The sequence below is a fragment of the Haemaphysalis longicornis genome, unplaced genomic scaffold (genome assembly GCF_048455015.1).
Source record: "Haemaphysalis longicornis isolate Haplotype H1 unplaced genomic scaffold, Haemaphysalis longicornis Haplotype H1 scaffold_2, whole genome shotgun sequence".
NCBI classification, from domain to species: domain Eukaryota; kingdom Metazoa; phylum Arthropoda; class Arachnida; order Ixodida; family Ixodidae; genus Haemaphysalis; species Haemaphysalis longicornis.
In genome coordinates, this window is record NW_027526295.1 from 13,430,419 (window position 1) to 13,451,850 (window position 21,432).

The 21,432-nt window shown below is 47.7% G+C and overlaps 1 protein-coding gene across 1 annotated transcript in view; it reads right to left on the reverse strand.

Moving 5' to 3' along the window:
• The window catches only part of LOC144167833 (neprilysin-3-like), a 193,218-nt gene that overhangs the window by 130,439 nt on the left and 41,347 nt on the right, over positions 1–21,432 (reverse strand). The window contains exon 4 of the mRNA XM_077696993.1: positions 3,219–3,229. Coding sequence (XP_077553119.1) covers positions 3,219–3,229 — 11 coding nt within the window. The remainder of the gene's footprint in view (positions 1–3,218; positions 3,230–21,432) is intronic.

The following is a 21,432-nucleotide window of genomic DNA, read 5'->3' on the forward strand; positions in this document are numbered from 1 at the left end:
TTTCTAACCAGTAGCTTCGACTCAGCAGATATGTGGCGGGTCTCCGCATCCTTCACCATATTGGCTGGGCCGCACAGAATGTCACCCCGCTTGATGTACTCCCGCACTCTTGGCTACAAGAACTAAATATGTTCCCTTTGCTTATAAGTATAAACTCCTCACACAACGAGGGCCGCCGAAAAGCACGGGCTCAAGCGCTCAACACCACCCTCGGTGGTGATCACGCTGTTATCGACACAGGCGCCTTCCAACATCGAGGGCAGCAGTACGCCATCATTGTGGCTACGTCCAGAAGCAACCTCACTCAAGCCTCACTCAAGGCGGAAGACATGACGGCAGCAGAAGAGGCAGCCATCGCCTTTTCTCTCACTCAACCAGGGGTTCGGAAGGTAGTCACCGATTCCCAACAAGCCTACCGGAATTAGCAGTAGGGTTGGATTTTCCTACCGGCACTGCGTCTGCTGAAAGGCCACTCCCAAATGGTTCCATTCAGCTATCTGGACACCCGCTCACTCTTCCATGGAGGGCAACGAAGACGCCCACCAACAAGCGTGCGCTTCTGCCCCCGCGCTATGGAGCTGCACGAGGACAGTCACCCGGTTTTCTGGTTCAGGGACATAACCCAGCATTATCGCATTCAGAGAGAGACCCTACCTTCGCCTTACCCTGACCTTTCGAGAGAACAACAAACTACTCTACGGCTCATACAATCCGGCGCCTTCCCACACACGATGCGTCTTCACTTAATACACCCGAGTCTCTATGCGAAGCTGAATGTAAATTTTGCTCAGAAGTAGGAACAACCCGCCACATAAGCGAGGTGTGCGACTTTAGCCCTGATCCCCCTCCTCTCTCTCCGTCAAATACCCAACAAAAGCAATGGGCGATGTTGCTGTACAGCCCCCCTCTGCATACCCTGCTTCAGCTGGTGGACAGAGCACAGGCAGAGCGGACTGCATGTGGGCTCCAGTGAAGAAGGAACCACTCCCCTGGGCCGCACTCTGGGCCGTTCGAAAATCTTAATAGAAGTATTTACTCCTCCTCGTCCTCCTTCTGCTCCTCCTCGTCTTCTGTTTTTGCGGCCGTTCTCGTCGCCTGCGTCCGGGGCGGCGGAGACAGAGAAGTGAGATCGTCCAACACTGGGTGTGAGCTTCCTTTAATTTTATAAAGAGAGTTTCCGCTCATGTGCTACACCAATACAACTCAACCAACCACCGTTCATGCATAATGCCTTGATTTAACCTGACAAAGAATATCTCTATGAAGTAATAAAGGCTATGGTTAAGTGCATTTCCCTTCTCTCTGGTTTCACTATCGTTTGGGTAAACATTGTGGGCGCCGTTTACAGCTTTGCTTTCCAACCACATTCACAGGGATGATTGGCGCGATTTTTTTCTTCCATTCAAACATATACCAACTGGCCCAGTCCAATGCCTTGGCATAACATTTGTGTTTCTTAAATGCGATGCGATGCACGTTTTCTTTATCTTTTCTATCTTACCCAACCCTACCTTATCACCAGTCAGGTATGACTGGTGATTTATGCCTGTGTAGTGGGTGAATCGGCGCTTTGTCAGGTCTTCCGTGCCTTTACGCCGGTTCCCCAAGCACCTCGTGTTTTTCTGGTTGTCTGAAATAAGTTTGTACATTCTGCATTCTACATATACATTGTTTGGACGCCTGGTCATGCATCCCTCCCTGGTTATGAGGGGGCTCACGCCGCTTCCGGGGGCTCACGCCCGGCATTCCCAACGGAGGCCTGCGACACACCTGCAATCGCCAGGCATGTTCCGGAAACATACACGGACACATTATCCCCGGGAACACCTCATTTACCATCCTCCTAACCTATCCCTCAATACCAAGGGGTCAGTACACAAGACTCACGAATCTGGCGGCGAATCTAAACCCAGATTGACTACAAAATGACAATTTTACATCACATTTCACCACCTGTTTTTGCCTACAACTGCGCAGCATGCAAAACACCAAACACCACTTATCACCTTGTGCGTCCAACATCCCAAACCTACACCTACATCGCCTCCATCACGTACGCAGGATCAGTGGGAACCTAGGCTGACCAGCTACGAGCTCGGGGATCAGGAGTGCCTGATCTCCCGGGCGCTGCGGCTACGGGGGCCTGACGGCGGCCTGTACTGAGGCCCAGTCTCCCTTCCCCTTGAAAAAGTAAAGGAATGTTATTCCTCGTGGGAAGGGTGCGCCGACTGATCAGAGTGTTCGCTTCTGAACTGCTCACGTACTCATCGAAGTACGCGAGCTTCAAACCACCTGGTATCACCACCGGCGTAGGTGAGTCATTTATCGCCCACAGTTCGGCGCGCCCTTGTTTCGTCGGAACAATGCAGTGAAGGACGATAATAAAAGAACACGGCAAAAGCCTCAATAATAGCGTCGAAGTTGTTAAGAGTGGCGTCTCGTGCAACTACTGGACCAAATCCAGCGGAGAGTCCCCGAATGACAGTTTCCGATACCCTCAACGTGCCGGCGGACCGTGCACTCAAACCCTCCTCAAGCATGGACAAGAGAGAATCATGGACGTATATTACATCCCTTACACAATCCACGGCTACGCCACACTGTTCCAAAATGTCTATACCCGGAGACGGAGAACAGTATAGTGGCATAACGAAAAACGGTGACGGAGAGGCGGTGTTAGCCATCATTCCCACAGCTGTTTTTTACCCCATCATGTCACCGTCAAGTCACTGACTTCCGTCATGGGCGACGGTTTTTCAATCGATTTCTTACCGAAAACGGTGCGACGGTGACGATAAGCCGAGCTCTACGTTTCCGTTCCGTCAACGCGACAGGACCAAGCCCCGTGATAAACCAGCCAATCAGGAAACAACTTTTTACAGCTACATTTATTGAAACGTGAGCACGCGAAACATTTTAGTCATTTCCTGTACTTTTCAGATTAAGCACGCTCAATTCTAGACTAAACTGATCACTAGGCACTGCCATCACCTGCGTTAATGTGGAAATTCGCGGTAGCCTGGCAGCGGACCAGCCGATTTGTGCTCAAATTCGTCCGCTACTCCACTCTCAGCCCAGGCCACCGGAGGCTGCAATGCCCTCCGGACGTTCTCATGACAACCTGGACTGTTACGGGAATCTGTTTAGGAACTGGACATGACCACTTGAATATACCTGATCCCTTTGACTTGGACTGATTAAGGACCTTGACTGTGGACCCTGTACATTGCTTACCTGGCTAGCTACTCTTGTTTTTGTTTTCATCTTACCGCACTCCGCGCTAGGGGGGAAGCCACGTAGCGGCCACTATCATCACCATGGACCGCTCTGCCAGCGTCACCAGCGCGTGGCCTCGACAGGCACCACGAGCCACGCGCCACAAAGAGAACACCCAGGCTTCAGCGCTGCTCGGCCACATTCCACGGGCGTTCCCCGACTCGCGGGGCTTCTGCTGCCACCGAACCCTCCTCAGTAAGTAAATGTAGGGTCAGCCGCACGACCATATCGGCGCCCCCACACCATCATGCATAAGCTGCAAAAAGGTGGTTTGCGTTATGGTGTGCAGGTTGCTATAACGGCCCGCAATAAGCTCCGCTCTGTTTGAGCCGAAGTTGATACTAGTAGGACAAAGCGCAGTCCTGATAAACAAGTCGTAGGCTACGGTGTTAAACATACAAACCGCTATTTTGCGTGTGCAGCGGGTGTTGTTTACAGTTTTCCGCCGTCGTGAGGGCGAACGTACGTGGGCCAAACGAGCCGGTGCCTGAATAAGCATCAGGTATCATTCAAAGATGCACCCTCCTCTCATTTGCCTTCACATTGTGTTAAATGTGGCTCCTCACTGAATCTACACGGCACTACCACTTTGTTTAGGCATGGTCCACAGACTACACGTGAAGTTGTTGAATCTTTTCACATTGCGGGCAGGGAAGACACCTGCGTAAGCCAGTTGAGTCTGTTGTTCCATTCAAAAGAGATTGCATATTTGAGGGCCTCATTATTGCTTTTTGGTGCCTGTATTAGTTCGCTTTTTTTTCTGCGTCAGTTTTTTAGTACCTTCATGCACAGTGGTATTTTCCATTTTTGTTTTTTGTAGCGACAGCTACACTGCGCTACCCCTGGGCAGCCTTCGCAGAGTTACTAGTTTTGACTTTGAGAGGTGGAGGTCAAACCTCCTTCCGCAGCGCCCGGCACGGAGCAGCAGCCCGGTGGCGGGGACAGGCTTATTTTCAGACGAAACCACTGAAAACTTAAACAAAGACAAAGGAAGTGGAACACAAGAACTGCCGCGGGTATAAAACTAAGGATTAATATCAAGAAGGGTGAATATAAATACTTAACACGAAACAGCAAAAGATACTGCGAATGAGCAAAACAAGTTTACAACAGCCACTGTGATGAGGTAACTAGATATACACCGGCTGCACCAAGGCCCATGTATACATGCAATATCTTCGGGATAAAGACACATCCTTGCTTGGCTGACACCTGTGTCCTCTTTCTTTTATGTGGAAGACTTCCATGATTTCGCGGGGCTGGGGCTCACGGTGCCTAAATAAAATGTCAGGTTTAGGTTAACATTAGGTTTACATCCGGTGCATTCCGTACAATGCGGAGAAATATGGGATGAGGGGCGGGCATTAATGACAATTCATGCTTCTCTCAAACCCACGTTGATACAACTTGTTTTCCAAATCTTTTGTATTTGTTTAAGTTGGTGCTGGTTTCATCCAAGAATGTTTTTTCCAACCGGCCCAGCTTGCAACCCTTCTGTAGAGCGATAGGCGAGGAGGGAACGGAGGCGTGCCTGGGACCCCTGTCGCCACCTGACGGAGGAAGGCGAGGAGGCCACCGCCGCAGCGATAACCGCGCGCCACAAAGGAAGACCAGGAGGCCACGTGCGGCAGAGCCGTGTGCGATGTAAGAAGACGAAGATCCAGCTCTTGTCGCTCGTACAGAGGCGAGGTTTAAACAACACCGTGAGGTGAAAATATATGATGAATGGGCAGTGTATGCATTGCAAACATGTCTGTATATCGTTGCGAAACCGCACCTCGACCAGACCTCACTCTGGGCATAGCCAGGGCAGTGAAGCTTTTGGAATCAATTAGGGTTAACGAAAGCTAAACCACAGCAATTTTTTCTTTGCTATGGGTTTCGTTTGTTACGCCTATGTATTTCGTTTCATCCTCTCTCTCTCATCCAGTGATGCCGTATGTGCCATGCGTTGATGTCGTCAAATTTTATTTTCTTGTAAAAACTATAGACGAGTGGTACAACCTTGACGCGGATGTATTTACTGACACATCCAACTGAATCATTAGAGCGTAGGGTGTCATTCTGTGCTTTCTGAATTCATTGTTTGTCTATTGCGAACTGGCGTTATGTGTTCGTGAAAACTTACTTTCCTCCCACACCTAACAGCTCGCAAGGGCTAACAGGATTAGAAAAAAATAAATAATAAATATATAAAAATATAATGATGCGACGGAATATAGAAAAAGGTATATATTCCTCATCCCAACCCGATTATCCAAAAACAAAACAGAAAAAAAGATCACACAATATGCCAACAAGAAAACGTAAAGTTTTTGAAACGGGCAAGCGACGTATGAAGCCACTAGTTTATTTGTTCATTGGAGGAGCGTCCACTTTTGGGCATCACAGTAATAGGGCTCAAAGTGTAAAACGTGATGCAAGTTATAAATGATGCATATGAGAAAACAAGCAGAGGAAACCCAAAATGCACTAGAAGAGATAGAAGTCTGTTCCAGTGCATGTTACTACAAGCAGGACGAGGAACAAAATGCCAAAAAATACGAATAAAAACAACAAAAATGTCAATCTCATTTCAACAAAAAAAATCGACAAATGTTTTCTAAACTGGATTCCGGGGTGGAGACAATACGCACGATGCTTTCGTAGAATGCCACTTACCACGCTTCACTTATACGATCCAGTGGAGTATTTTCGGTTTTGTTGGGGAGCGAAACAGCTTTCACCCATTCCTGCTGTGGTTTGCGCTGCAGCAGAACGCAGCAACAAGGCATTATGAGCAGGCAGCGACGCAAAATGAAAACGCGCGGCCGCTATTCGGTAGCGCCATAGAGAAAGAAATACTTATTTCTCTATGGTAGCGCTGCGAAGAGAGGGGAAACGGACGGTGGCTCCGAAAACCGGTCGGGGTGGCGAGGCAAAGGCTGTCTCCACCCGTCACGAAAGGGCGGCCAGAAGGCACACCTGAATACAACCAGCAGGGACGAGATCTAGCACGCGCCCGCGCTCAACAAATCGAATTCTGTTATTCAAAAGACGCAGCCAGCTTCCCAAATAAGGAGGCCATCAGTGTTATTGATGCGAGAACGAGCTACGACAACCGTGAATGCACCACGGCCTCTGGAAGCAGAGTAAACGGCACTAGCCATCACGTCAGCCCTGCGAGGCAGACAAGCAGCTGTCGTAGCTAAATTTAGCCGCGTATCCGAAATCGCTCATCGAGTACTGACCACACATTCGCCCAGTCAACCTTAGTAATCTGGACAACAGGACACAGCGCCCTGGACGGGAACGAATGAGGACATGCATCAGCACGAGCCATGGCTACACGGACCCCGCCACGGGTCCGGATAATTAAGCTCGGTTCCAGCGCCAATCCTTCTGACATACCATGGCAATCTACAACATCAGCCTTTAAGTAGCCGCTCGTTTCCTTCGCCGCACAAACAGCTAACCAAAGAGGAAACAGTGAGAATGGCGCCTACTGCAGACAAACCCGCACCCACCCACATGTCAGCGTCCTGCACTAGATATACCCTGTAGTTTACCCTTCAAATAAATGCGGGAGATAAAAAGCTACTCTTTACCACGTCACATGGGCCTGTCCCAAAACTAAGACAGTTCCCGTGAACGTCAATTCAACGACCGAAAACTGCGAAACCGAGCTGTACAGCTCAGCCCTGGAAGATCAGCGCAGACTGGTCGAGAGGGTCTCTAGAATGAGCTGCAGGGGCTCTGGAATGAGCGCTCCTCTCATTCCAGAGAATACGAAGATCTACGTTTTGAAATCAATTAACTTTTTCCTCCGCCAAGCATACTAATTTATAGCGATGATAATCAGCGCCATGGCCCTAATTTTCAGCGAACCCGCCGCGGATGCTCACTGGCTAAGGCGTTGAGATCGGTGGAGAGACGGTGGAAGTGGTAAGCGAATATATCTACTTAGGCCAAGTAGTGACCCCGGATCCCAACCGTGAGGCAGAGATGATTACAAGGATAAGAATGGGGTGGAGTGCATTCGGCAGGCACTCCAAGATAACGAATGGCAGCCTACCGTTGTCCCTGAAGAAGAAAGCTGCATCTTACCAGTACTCACCTACTGGGCCGAAACTTGGAGGCTCACCAAGAGGGTTCAACTTAAATTGAGGACGACTCAGCGAGCAATGGAACGGAAGATCATAGCTGCAACATTAAGGGACAAGGAGTGGGTCAGGTAACAAACCCATGTTCAGGACATATTAGTAGAAATTAAGAAGAAATGTGTGTGGGCATGGCATGTAATGCGAAGGCAAGAAAATCGTTGTTCATTAAGGGTAACAGAGTGGATCCTTAGACATGGCAAGTGTGGCAGGGGCAGCAGAACGTTAGATGGGCAGACGAGATCATTTTATTTCATTTATTTTACTCTCAGGGCCGTTGAGGCGTTACAGGCAGGAGGGGGGTAAGTAAAAAAAATTAGCGCCAATCCACCCTGTGAATGGGATTAGAAATCAAAGCTTTAAACTGAACCCACGACGATTACCCATGCGACGTCACTTCAATTCACTCACGTACGTGGCTCTACAAATAGTGAAACCAGAGAAAAGTGAAATGCACTTAACCACACCCTCTATTACTTCAAAGAGATATTCTTGGTAAGCTTCAATTATAGCATGATGCATGAACAGTGGTTAGTTGAGTTGTATTGGTGTACCACATGAGTGGAAATTCTTTTTTTATAAAATAAATCTAAAACACGGTGTTAGACTATATCATTTCTCAGTCTCTGCCGTCGCCGCGGAAGTGACGAGATCGGCGGAAAAAACGAAGGAGGAGCAGAAGGAGGAGAAGAAGAAGGAAATACTTCTATTCATATTTCTGAACGGCCCAGAGTACGGCTATGCGGAGTGGTTCCTTCTTCACTGTAGCCCATATACAGTCTGCGCCGACTGTGCTCTGCCCACCAGCTGAAGCTGGGTAAGCAGAGAGGGGCTGGACAGCAGCATCTCCCATTGATGTTGTTGGATGGTTGACGGAAAGAGAGGAGGATACTCAGAGCTAACGTCGCACACACCGATTATCTGGCAGGGTGTTCCTACTTCTGAGCAAAATTTAGATTCAGCGTCGTAGCGATTCGGGTACATTAAATGAAGACGCGTAGGGTGTGGGAAGGAGCCGGAGTGTATGAGCCGTAGGGTAGTTTGTTGTGCTATGCAAAGGTCAGGGTAAGGTGAAGCTAGGGTCTGTCTCAGAAGGCGACAATGCTAGGTTATGTCCCTGAAGGGGGCAAGCGGGTGACTGTCCTCGTGCAGCTCCATAGCACAGGGGGGCAGTGGGGGGGAGTGGGGGGGAGTGCCGGCTTGGTGGGCGTATTCGTTGCCCTCCATGCAAGCGTGAGTGGGTGTCCAGGTGAGCTGAATGGAACCATTTGGGTGGTTTTTAGCACACGCAGTGCAGATCGGGACACCACACCCGACTGGTTTTGCAGGTAGGCTTCTTGGGATTCGGCGAGCACCTTACGAACCCCTGGTTGAGTGAGAGCCAACGCAGATGGCTGCCTCTTCTGCTGCCGTGATGTCTTCGGTCTTGAGTGAGGCACAAGCAAGGAGACTGGTTCTGGAGGTAGCCACGAAGACTGCATACTGCTGCCCGCGATATTGGGAGTTGTCTGTGTAGGTAACTGCATCATCCCACCGAGGGTGGTGTTGAGCGCGAGAGCCCATTCTTGTCGGCGACCCTCGTCGTGTGAGGAGTCCATATTTCTATAAGAAAAGGGAGCATCTTTAGTTCTTGTGACCAAATGACGAGGAGTACATCAAGCGGAGTGACGTTCTGTGCTGCCCAGCCAATCTGGTGAAGGATGGGGCGACCCGCCGCAGTTCTGCTCATTTCGAGCTTCCCGATAGAAAAATGACCCCCTATCAGCTCTTCCAGCATGTATAAAGACCCGTGCTAAGCAGCCTCTCTGTGGACGCAGTCAGGGGACATCCAATGGCCTGCTCAACCACCTTTCTAATCATTGTACACCGCTTATCTGTTCATTTATATGTATGCTTACCCTTCAATGAACTTCAATTATATAAAGCATATTTCTTATCTGTTCATTTATATGTATGCTTACCCTTCAATAAACTTCAATTATATAAAGCATATTTATGTCAAAAGGGTCGACCGTTGGGCAAGTTGGTATTGACGCATCTTAAAAATACAACTGCGCGCAAATTAACGAGGACGTGAACACACTGAAGACACCACAGGCGCAGACTCACAACTGGTTTATTGTTACAAAATCAGAACAATAAATACCCAGGCGCCCCACATACGTCACATTCTCAGTGCTATCGGCTGCACACACAAAAAAATAAAAATAAATAAAAACTCAGAAGCACACGAATGACAGATAATTCCGCGACGATAACACCATCACACATGAAATATCCTCCCCCTCTTCACCACGCATGCCCTGAAGATGCTTCAAATTCATGTTTAGTGCCCATCTATGTAGGCAACTTCGCGACTAAGCAAGGCAATAGATGGGTGACTAATACAATCTAAACCAGCTTTACAAGATGCTGCGGTCCGAATGGTGGCACCAGGCCAGATTCTTCAAGGACCATCTGCGTGTGATGCGCCGGGCAAAAAATGGATCCTTCGACAGCAGGGAGTTTCGTGGATGGTGCAAAACGGCAGACCAGGCGATGGAAGCCCTTTGGAGCTTCTCCCGCCACTCGCTACCCTTCAAAAAGAAGACTCGTGCTGAGGAAGGGCGGCTTCACGTTCTCGGGGATGTTGTAATCCCAGAGGAACACCAGCGGGTGCTGCGGCTCGGACCGAAGATTGGCCTTGAGCCCGCCCTGGCCCCAGCTGAAAAACTTGCAACGGTGAGGAAAAGTTGCGAGCCTGGTGCCTGAGGATGTTCGTGCGCGGTGCATCGCGGAGGGTGTGGACGTCCTGGAAAGGGGAGGAGCCAGGCAACGGAAGTCGACCAATGTTCAAAAAACTGTGGACTACCTGGTGTCGTCGCAGCTAAAGGTGACTGTGGCTGACAAAGAAGGCCATTTCGTAGTTATGCCTGAAGGTGTTTATAACGAGAAAGCCAGCGCTGCTGTAGCAAAGAACTTTGTTTCTACTTCCGTTAAGGCAGAACGACTGAAGGAACGTGCTATCGCGCTTTTGCGTAGTAATAATCTAGAGCGTCTGGCGTCTTCCGTTAAAGCACAAAAGGGAACTAAGCTTGACATTTTCTTCAATGCGAAGACGCATAAACCGGGCATTCCATTTAGAGCAATTGTCTCCGAACGCGGAACATGGCAGCGGGCTGTGTCAGGGTTTCTTATGAAACTTCTAGACACTTTACATGTCAATGACCAGTACCTGGTCCCCAACTCAGCAGAGGTCGTCAAGAGTATGGGGGAACTTGACAATGGAAGTCTTGATGCGTTCAGCATTGATGTGGAGGATCTTTATTACTGTATGCCGCATGACGCATTAATGAGCAGTGTAAAGAAACGCATAACACAGGACAACGACGAGTGTGCATTCATTGGTAGGTGCGGGATGTTGCTGAATTCCTTTTTAGAACTGTTGTCCTTCTACCTGGCCTCCACTGTGGTCGAGTGGAAAGGAGGAGCATTTATTCAGATGAGTGGCGTGTGCATAGGGTCCCGAGTGGCCCCTGTTCTCAGTAATATCTTTTTGGGAGGTGTGGATAGGTGTCTGAATGAGAAGCTTGAGGGGCTTGTTGTAAAAGTGTTCCGGTATGTGGATGATTTTCTTGTGGTGGTAGACAGGCCCTCCTGCAGAATTTGCCCCGACGTACTAAAGGTTTTCAAAGAGTGTGGTCAGGGTCTTCGATTTACCTTCGAATTACCTAGAGATAGAGTGCTCTAGTTTTTGGATTTAAGGATGACTTTTGGAGAAGGGCACATGTGCTACGCGTACGCTCCCAGGTCTGTAAAAGCCCTTTTAAGCTTTGAGTCGGTGCACTCGAAAGTGGTGAAGCAGGGTATTGCACTTTCCTGCTTGAAGTCGGCCATTTCAAAATCGTGTGAGCATTCAATGCCCGAAAGTGTCTTACAGCAGGTGGAGAAGCTAAAAAAATCCGGGTATCCTGATCATGTTATTTCTAGAGCAAGTGAAAAGCTGGTAAAGTGGGTAAAGTCGGATAGGGGGGCCATACCACCAAAAGAAAAGCCGAAAAACTTTGCCGTGGTGCCCTATGTTCACAAGATGTCACATGGTATAAAACGAGCGGCCGGGCGGTATGACGTAAAAATAGTGTTTTCAGCTCCTAATAAGTTAAGTAAGATCTGCCCAAAAGTGAACAAAAGGGCAGGAAAACGTCAAGGAGCATGTGGTATTAATCACAAAAAGAAGTTCGTCCAATGTGCTACGGGGGTTGTTTATTCCATACGACTTGTATGTGGCAAGGTATACATTGGCCAAACCGGGCGTTGTTTAAATACAAGACTTAAGGAACATAACTATTCGAAAGAAAAACGGGACCTGAGCCACATGTCTTCCCATTGCCGCGCATGCGTGCCTGAATGTACCCCTGAATGTACCCCTGTGTTTGAGCGCACAACCATTTTATTCAGGCATAAGAATCGGCAGACAAGAGAAATTGTCGAAGCCAGACACATTTTAAAAGCTGGTTCAGATTGTATTAGTCACCCATCTATTGCCTTGCTTAGTCGCGAAGTTGCTTACATAGATGGGCACTAAACATGAATTTGAAGCCTCTTCAGGGCATGCGTGGTGAAGAGGGGGAGGATATTTCATGTGTGATGGTGTTATCGTCGCGGAATTATCTGTCATTCGTGTGCTTTTGATTTTTTATTTATTTTTATTTTTATTTTTTGTGTGTGCAGCCGATAGCGCTGAGAATGTGACGTATGTGGGGCGCCTGGGTATTTAATGTTCTGATTTTGTAACAGTAAACCAGTTGTGAGTCTGCGCCTGTGATGTCTTCAGTGTGTTCACGTCCTCGTTAATTTGCGCGCAGTTAGATTTTTAAGATATTTATGTCCTCCTTGCCTAGGACAAGACAGAGGGCGTTGACGTAAGCGATTCGGGAGAACAAAAGCTTCAATTAATCGAAAGGTATCGGATCCCTTGAGGCCTCGCGTCTTGGTGGCAACTCGCCTGATCATGTGTATGATTTGATTCATGCTGTGTTTGAGGCGCTGTAACGATAGGTCAGTTTTGGTGTTAGTAGGCCCAGGATCTTGATGCAGGGGCTTGGAGTGATGGCCTGGCCATCAAGGATTATTTGAATGTGTTCCTTGAGGTGTCGTTTGGCGTGAGGGCGGACGACAAGTAGCTGAGATTTCTTACGTGAACACTGGAAGCCACAGGCTTTAGCACATTGGCGTACTAGAAGTGAGATGCCATGGTTTGGTGTGAGCTTCCTTTAATCCCTATTACGTGGCCTTCAGCGAGAATGCAGGGGTAACCTGTTCAAGAGAGTGAATTGCTGGGCTAGTTGGTTCATAATGTTCAGAAAAGGGGAAACCAGCGAGCAGAACGCAGGACAAGAAGAGAAGGCACACACACAATAGACACAACCCGTAGATGTGCGTGGTGAGTGCCCCACTTGTCTTCCCCGACTCCGTGTGGGCTCGTAGCTGAATCGGTAGGACAATGGGCTCTGGCTTTCTTACTCTGTTTGTTCCAGGTTCGATTCCTGGTGCTGCCAGTAAATTGTTCTGTTTCGCGTTCTGTTCGCGGGAGTTTTCTGTTGACACCAACGGTCGCGAAGGAACCCTTGTAGGTAGAGATAAAAAGCTTTCCTTTAAAACGCCCTCGTGTACGAGATTTCGGCGCACGTTAAAGATCCCCAGGTGGTCACAATTAACCCGGAGCCCTCCAGTACGGCGCGCTTCATCGCCTGTGTTGCTTCGGCGCGTTAAGCCCTACAAAAAAATGAATTATTTTTCAGCGCCATGGCCAACGCTGTAGCGGGAAAGGAAACTAACGTCGTCACCGGCGGAGAGGCGCATTCGGCAGGTCGTGCATAGAATAAGGTACCCGCAAAGAGGCGTTCACTGAAAACTTTTTGGCGGGAATTTGTGTTGTTTACTCACGATATTTCGTGGCTGGCACAGCCACACCCCCTTTCGTCTTTGGTCAACAAAATAGTTACATGTAACTGTCAGGTGCATTCAGCCTGTTTTGTCACGATGCATGTGAAAATATAAATTCAACCTCCTTGTTTGTTCAAATGTTTTGTGAAAAGCGAGCTTAGTTCCTTGGTATGAAAACCTGGACGGCACTGCTAACCAACATGGGTCAACATGAGAGCTGCGTTAGTCAGGCACTCAATAAATATAGTAAAAAAGCGTGGTAGTGCGGGCTTGTTGGTACATACTTGACAAAGAATAACATCGCTTAAAGGGCACGCAAGAAAGATTGACAAGACAAAGCGCTGACTAGCAACAAGGTTTATTTCATCGTAACAGAATATATACCCTCGGAGATAGAAAACGCAGAGAGAAGGAACAAAGAAAGATAAAGAGATTGTGAAGAACTTATATTAACATACATAGCCACGCGCGAAGAAAGTTGTCATCGGTCGAGATAATGATGCTCCTTTTGTAGCAAATCAATAGATGGCTTGCTGACGGATGAATCGTTTCGCGCGTTGATGACGTGTGCTTCGAAGATCTCTCTGGTGCACTGATCTTTGTATTTTCGAAGCACACGTGTCTGGTCTAATTTCGGTGTGCACTTGCACTTGGCGCAATGTACGGCGAGATTGCTGCTTGTTCCTTTCTTGTAAGTGCCCGCATGTTCCCGCAGCCGGTCATTCAAACAACGTCATGTTTGACCCGTGTAGGACCTCCCGCACGAAAGCGGAATGTCGTAAACGACGCCTGACTTGCACTCAACGAATAGCTTGTCATGTTTTTTTGAGCAAGATCTCGCTGTAGTTCCTTCCCAGTTCACTATGCTGCAGAGCCCACATAATTTGTTTGAAGCGCTAAACGCCGCGGTGACTCCGGCTCGAGCAGCAACTTTTTTCAGTCGGTGAGAGACACCGTGAAAGTATGGGATGGCTACTACTAGTTTCCTTTTTCTGTCCCTTCGTGCTCTTCCACGGGTTTGCGGCGGCGGGTTTCTTTCAGCAGCAATTCACACAATTTCCCCGCACGGGGCACCTCGAGTAATCTTAGTGACGGTGATGGCGACACCGCGGACCCCGAGCCCCCATACTCACGCTGTAACCAACCGTGGCAATGAGTTTTAAGGTTTTAAGTTTTAAGGTTGAGTTTTAAGTAGAAACTTCAAACTGTGGCCGTCGGAGTCGTGGTCAAGCTCCGGCGGATGGGATCCCTGTCTGTTTACCAGGCAGGGAGCTCCGGGACCTCTTTGACCATCAGGGTAAAGTCAAAGAAGTACCCCCGTCCCCTGCTTTATACTATGGCGCATGTTATTATCTAAACCCCTTCTTCCAAATGATCGGGCCCCGAAAAGGGCCCGCACCGACGCAATCTTTAAACCCCTACCGAACCTCGTCTTCTATAACCCTGACAACTTTCCTCGCTTCCTAGTCATGCAGAAAGTTGACGAAGCCACCCCAATAACTTCGAAATCTGTGTTCCTGATCACCAAGTTCATTGAAGGTATAGTTGGAAAAAACTATGACGCAAAGAAACTTGCATCTGGTGACATGCTTATTAAGGTCAGAACTAAGGAACAATCTGCTAACCTTCTAAAACAAACAAGTATAGGTGACTTACAGATCACTGTAACACCTCACAGAACCCTCAACAGCTGCCAAGGTGTGCTCTCGGAAAGTGAACTCATACATGAAACTTAGGCAGATATTCTTCAGGGCTTACGTGAGCAAGGAGTGACTGGTGTTAGACGTATCACAATGAGGCGCGATGGAAATGAGATCAAAACCAAACATATCATCTTGACTTTCGATCGTAGTACGCCCCCCGAATCCGTCAAAGCCGGGTTTCTCCACTGTCAGATAACGGCGTACATACATCCCAAACCCGCGACGTTGCTTCAAATGTCAAAAGGTACGGGCACAGTAGCAACAACTGTCGAGGGCAAAACACATGTGCAAAGTGCTAGAAGCACAACCACCAGACAGATGAGTGTAATGCGACGCAATTACACTGTGTTAACTGTGTAGGATCCCACCCCGCGTACTCCCGTTCTTGCAAAAAATTCAAAAATGAGGAAGAAATCATAAACCTCAAAGTGACCCACAACCCGTCTTACCCAGAAGCTCGAAAAAGACATTCTATGCTTCCCTCAGAGAGAGAGAGAGAGAGAGAAACACGTTTTATTCCTGGCCAGGCTTAGTACGGACGGCGGAGCCGCGGAAGCGCAGCTTTATAGGCCCGAGCCCTGTCGACCAGGGCGCACTGGGACTGGGCGTCCGAGCGCGCGAGGGCAGACAGCCAGGAGTCGGGGGGGTTGGCTAGGGGAAGAGGAAGCAGGGCGGGGCAGTGCCAGATGGCGTGGGGGGTGTCTTCGTAGTCCCCGCAGTGGGGACAAGCGGGAGTGGGAAAGAGGCATGGCGATATGTGGGTGAGAATTGATTGAGTGGGGAGGGAATGGGTTTGGATCTGTCCCCAGAGGGATGATTCAACGGGGGATAATGAGGGGTGAGGGGGTGGAAGGGTGGTGCGTGAAAGCCTGTGATGGAGGGTCATTTCACGGAAGGTGAGCAGTGGCTCTAAGTGAGGAGGGGGATGTGAAGCGAAGAGGGGGCTCTGCTGAGGGGTCCGGTGTATCAAAGCTCGGGCCGCCTCGTGTGCCTTCTCCGCGCCGCCAAAGCCCATATGGCCAGGAGTCCAGAAAAGGGAGATGGTGCGTTCAGGAGGGGGGTGGAAGCAGAGAATTTTGTGGGCGAGGGGCGAAATGATGCCCCTGCAGAAATTTCTAACGGCCGTTTGTGAATCCGTTAATATGAGGCTGGGGGTGGGGTGGAGGGTGGTGGCCAGGGCAATTGCAGCTTCGTCCGCCTCATGGGGATGGCCAGCGCGGATGGTGGCTGAGGTAGAAGGGGTTGGGGTGTGGTTCACTGCGGCTATAATGTATGTATGGCGGGGTTGCTGTTCTGCAGCATCAACGTATACCTTGTCCGAGGAGGGAGGGAAGTGTTGGGCATTGTATCGTGCTCGCGCCAGGCGAGGGTTTGTGTGGTAGGTGGGAGTTATGCTGACGATGCTCACCGGGGGGTGGGGCGACATCCGGTTTCCGTGGCGACCCAGTGCAGCGACGCTGACCTGGTCCCACTCCCGCCCCCCACTGGGCTGGCTTCTGCTGCCCAAAATGTTGTACCACAGCCTGTGGATTCCACTGCGGCTGAGGTGGCAACGAACACTGTAGGTGGAGACGGCTTGCCTTCCGCTCCTGCTGCGCTGTCGCCCTTGGGCACAGTAGGCAGCGAGGTGGGGAGTCTTGTATTCACATCTACACGCACAACCCCGCTACAGCCGCCATTGGCCCGCGCGGCAAACACGAGTGCCACTCCTCGAGGTCCACGGCAAAAGGAAGGAGATCCTGCATTTACTCCTTTGCCATCGGATGAAGAGATGGACGTAACACCCAGGACAGTTCGGTCAGCTGTTCAGCCAAACGAGCAACGTGGCAACGTCGGCCGCGGGAAAAAACCAGCTCCGCGCATAACTGGCCCTAATGCAGGCTCAGTAACATAGATAATACCACCCGTCCGCAACATCAGATACACGCTGCACACTTTCTTTAAATACTTATGGTAGTACAATGCATCACACAATGGAGCTTAATGAAAAATTCGGATGACATATACGAAATTCTTCATAAAAACCAATCAACCATCTTATGTCTTCAGAAAACACACTTACAATCAAAACAAACAAAGTTTCTGAAGCGCTATTCTGTGTTTACGAAAGATAGGATCGACTGTTCTCACTCCTCTGGTGGTGTAGCTATAGTTATAAAACATTCTATTCCCTGTCAATTTGTCCCTTTGACCACAACCCTCGAAGTGGTTGCTGTAGTGTAATAATCGCCGACAGGTTAATAACGATAGCTTCAATATATATTCCCCCTTACCTTTGCCTTTGCAGTCCAGAATTTGAGTCCTTAATTAACCAGCTACCGGATCCATTCCTACTGGTGGGCGACTTTAATGCCCGCAGCAAACTGTGTGGATTTGAACGCGAAGATGGCCGGGGCCGTTTAATTGAAATATTCTTACTCTCATCTGGTGCGTGTATATTTAGTAAAAAGAAACCAACATACACCAACACACAACACACAACACAACACACAACACCTACTCCCACATCGACTTAGCAATAGGTTCATCCATCCTCTTCGCTTTGTTTGAGTGGAATGTGGACTCCAACCCTTATGGAAGTGACCAGTTCCCTGTCAATCTTAAGTGTCTAGGTACACTCTCTGACAGTTCCATTTATCATAAAAGGTTTAAAGAAATCCGTGAAGACTGGGTGGCTTTTAAGCAAAGATCACAGCTGCCCTACACATTCATAAAACACTTACATATCGACGAAGCTTCTAGAATTGTCACCGCCCACATTATAGAGCCTGCCAAGAGTTCAATCCCTCAAATCTCCGGTACTCCTAAAACTCCCAGAAGGCCTTGGTGGAATGAGGAATGTCGAAACGCACGCAAAGCACAAAACAAGGCCTGGGGTAACCCCCGAAGGTACCCAATGGCACAGAATCTTATTGCATTCAAGCCTGCCAAGGCAGTTGGAAGGCGTATTCGCCGAGAAGCTAAAACCAACAGCTGGAGAGCTTTTGTGGGTTCTATTAACTTTTACACCAACACAAGCAAGGTGTGGAATCGAATAATAAAGTTCAAAGGGCACAAAACAACCTTACCCCTTGTTAGCACCACTGGTAACACATTAGAAGATCAGGCAAACCCACTAGCCAAACACTTTGAACTTATATCAAGCTCTTCACATTACACACAGATTTATCAGGTACAAAACAGCTGCTGAACGTAAATCCATTAGGGACATCAAGAAATCGTCACAAGACTTTTACAACTGTCCATTTTCCATCCACGATGTTTTTTCTTTTTTTCAAAAAAACCCTAAAGGCCCTCTGGGGAGGGTATTACATAGGGTAGGAGGGTTACAAAGGTGTCACATAAACTAGAACAAGAACAAAATAAACACAAGAACTAAAAAATGGTACAAATCATTAACATTGCTAGAGTGAAAACAAATACAAAAATTAGGTAGAATAATAACAGCTATTGGTACAGGAACTAGAACAAACTACACCGATTATAACCACATGGTATATTACAACATGTCATCTGACAAGGCAAGAACCGAATGAAATGACGCATGAAATGATACATATTATACATTGATATTTTTGCTCAAAGCATTAGTAAATTTCGTGGTATTAGGTTCAGTAACAATGTTTGATGGTAGATTATTCCAGTCTATTGTGGTACGAGGAGCAAATGATTCGGCAAAAGCAACGGTATGACATGTGATGCGTTTGATTTTGCATGAGTGATCTCGACGCGGAAAAATGGTGGCGGGTTCACACATAAATTCGTTATGAAGGCATGCATGGTAGTACAGTTTATGAAATAAAGTTAAGCGAGATATGTTGCGACGATGCGATAAGGTTACAAGTTCAGCACGATTTTAATTCGGTTACGCTGGTATAGGGTGAGTAATCAGAAAAGATGAAGCGGACAGCACGGTTTTGTAAAGCTTCTAAGTCATTTATTAGATATGCCTGATGAGGGTCCCAAATGGCTGACGCGTATTCTAGTTTTGGGGCGTATTAGTGTAATATATGCTAACTTTCGTAAACGGGCGGGTGCATGTCTGAGGTTACGTTTAAGGAAACCAAGCGAACGGTTAGCAGACGCGAGGATATGGTTAATGTGATTATTCCATGTCAAGTTACTGGTTAGATGTACACCAAGGTATTTATAGCTGGAAGTTCTGTCCACGAGGCTGTCGTTTAATATGTAGGATGCTGAATTTTGGGAGGCGTTATTAGTAAAGGACACTAGTTTTGTTTTAGCAAGGTTTAGAGGCATTAGCCAGGTTGAGCACCATGTGTTTATAGCATTAAGGTCAGATTGTAGAATATCGTGGTCATGGTTAGATTGAATTTTACGGTATAATACGCAGTCATCCGCAAATAACCTTATGTTAGATTTAACGCAGTCTGGTAGATCATTAATATAAACTAGAAAAAGCAAGGGCCCGAGTACACTTCCCTGAGGAACACCAGATGTTACGGGGACTAGAGAGGAGTTGTGATTGTTAACTGATGTAAATTGCATCCTATTAGAAAGAAAGTCTTTTATCCATGTTATAACAGCAGAGTCGATGTTCAGTAGCGTAAGCTTGTGAAAAAGTCGATGGTGAGGAACACGATCAAATGCTTTTGAAAAGTCTAGGAAAATTGCGTCGACTATAATTCCAGCGTCTACGGATGAATGTATTTCGTGAATGAAGCCAGCTAGTTGGGTGTCTTCATAAAAACCAATCAACCATCTTTAAACCGTGCTGATGCCGAAAAATAAGGTTGTGTTTTTTGAGGTAGTTAATGATCTGGGAGTGAATAATATGCTCCATGAGTTTGCATACGGTACTGGTTAGTGAAATAGGGCGATATTTTAGGGGTGAGGTACGATCACGAGATTTGAAAAACGGAACAACCTTCGCCACCTTCCAGTCATGGGGTATAACGCCGGTGGTTAGAAACTGTTGGAATAGAGCGGATAATATTGGGAGTATGCTTTGTGCTATATTTTTTAGAATAGTTTTATTTAAACCAGTGTTGTCAGTCGAAGAAGAAGTCTTGAGATTAGTCAGAAGAGAAAATATGCCAGCATCGGTTATGGTTATTTCAGGCATAAATACATTAGTGCTACTGCGTATGGTTGCCTGTGGGAGGGAAGATTCGACTGTAAATACCAAGGAAAATGTTTTGTTCAGTAGTTCCGAACAGTCACTGCCAGTTATTATTACGCCGTTCTGATCAGTAAAGACGATGTCGGGATTATGCTTGGGATTGATGACACGCCAGAAACGCCGAGGATGTTAAGGTTGCCTTGGCGACTTGTAAGACATCAGCACCAGGTGCAGACCAAATCACATACACCATGATTCAACACCTCCACGCAGACACCCTCGGAACACTTCTTTATTTGTTTAACAAGATACGGAGTGCAGGACATCTTCCACGGGCTTGGAAAGAGGCAATTGTGGTACCATTGCTTAAACAAGGGAAAGATGCCTCTTCTCCTTCTAGCTATCGGCCAATAGCACTTACCAGTTGTTTAAGTAAACTCTTCGAGAAGATGGTCAATAGAAGGATCATGTACTTTTTAGAATACCACGGTATTCCAGATAGCTGCCAGGCAGGTTTCCGTTCGGGAAGATCTACAACCGACCAGCTTGTGGCCTTGGAATCGTATGTTAAAGATGCTTTTGTCCACAGGAAACACTGTATGTCTATTTTTGTTTACTTGGACAAGGCGTACGATACCGCATGGCGCTATGGCATCCTGCGTGACCTCAAAGCTTACGGTGTATCTGGAAACACGCTCAACACTATAGAAAGCTACCTGTCTGAGCGAACTTTTCGCGTAAGGTCGGAGCATCACTTTCTAGAATACACACTCAAGAAAACGGGGTCCCGCAGAGTGGAGTAATGAGTTGTACACTTTTCATTGTCAAAATGAACTCACTCCAAAAGGCACTGCCACTCACAATTTTCTACTCAGTCGACATTGATGATATTCAAATACGCTATAAGTCTTGTACTCCGTCAATCTGCGAGTGGCAGTTACAACTTAGTGCTAATAAACTTGAAATGTGGGCCGATGAAAATGGTTTTAAGGTTAATCCTGAAAAGAGCACATGTGTACTGTTTTCTCGACAGCGTGAAGTCCAGCCTGACCCTGAAATCCGTATTAATAATGTAGTGATGCCCGTCAAAAATGAACACAAGTTTCTGGGTATTCTGCTGGAAAAAAGGCTCACATTTATCCCCCCCATTAAACAACTCAAAATTAAGTGCACTAAAACCATGAACATCATTAAAACACTATCCAACCAATCATATGGTGCAGATAAGACATGCTTGCTCCGTCTTTTCAATAGTTTAGTGCGATCGCGCATAGACTACGGCAGTGTGGTGTATGGTTCTGCTTCG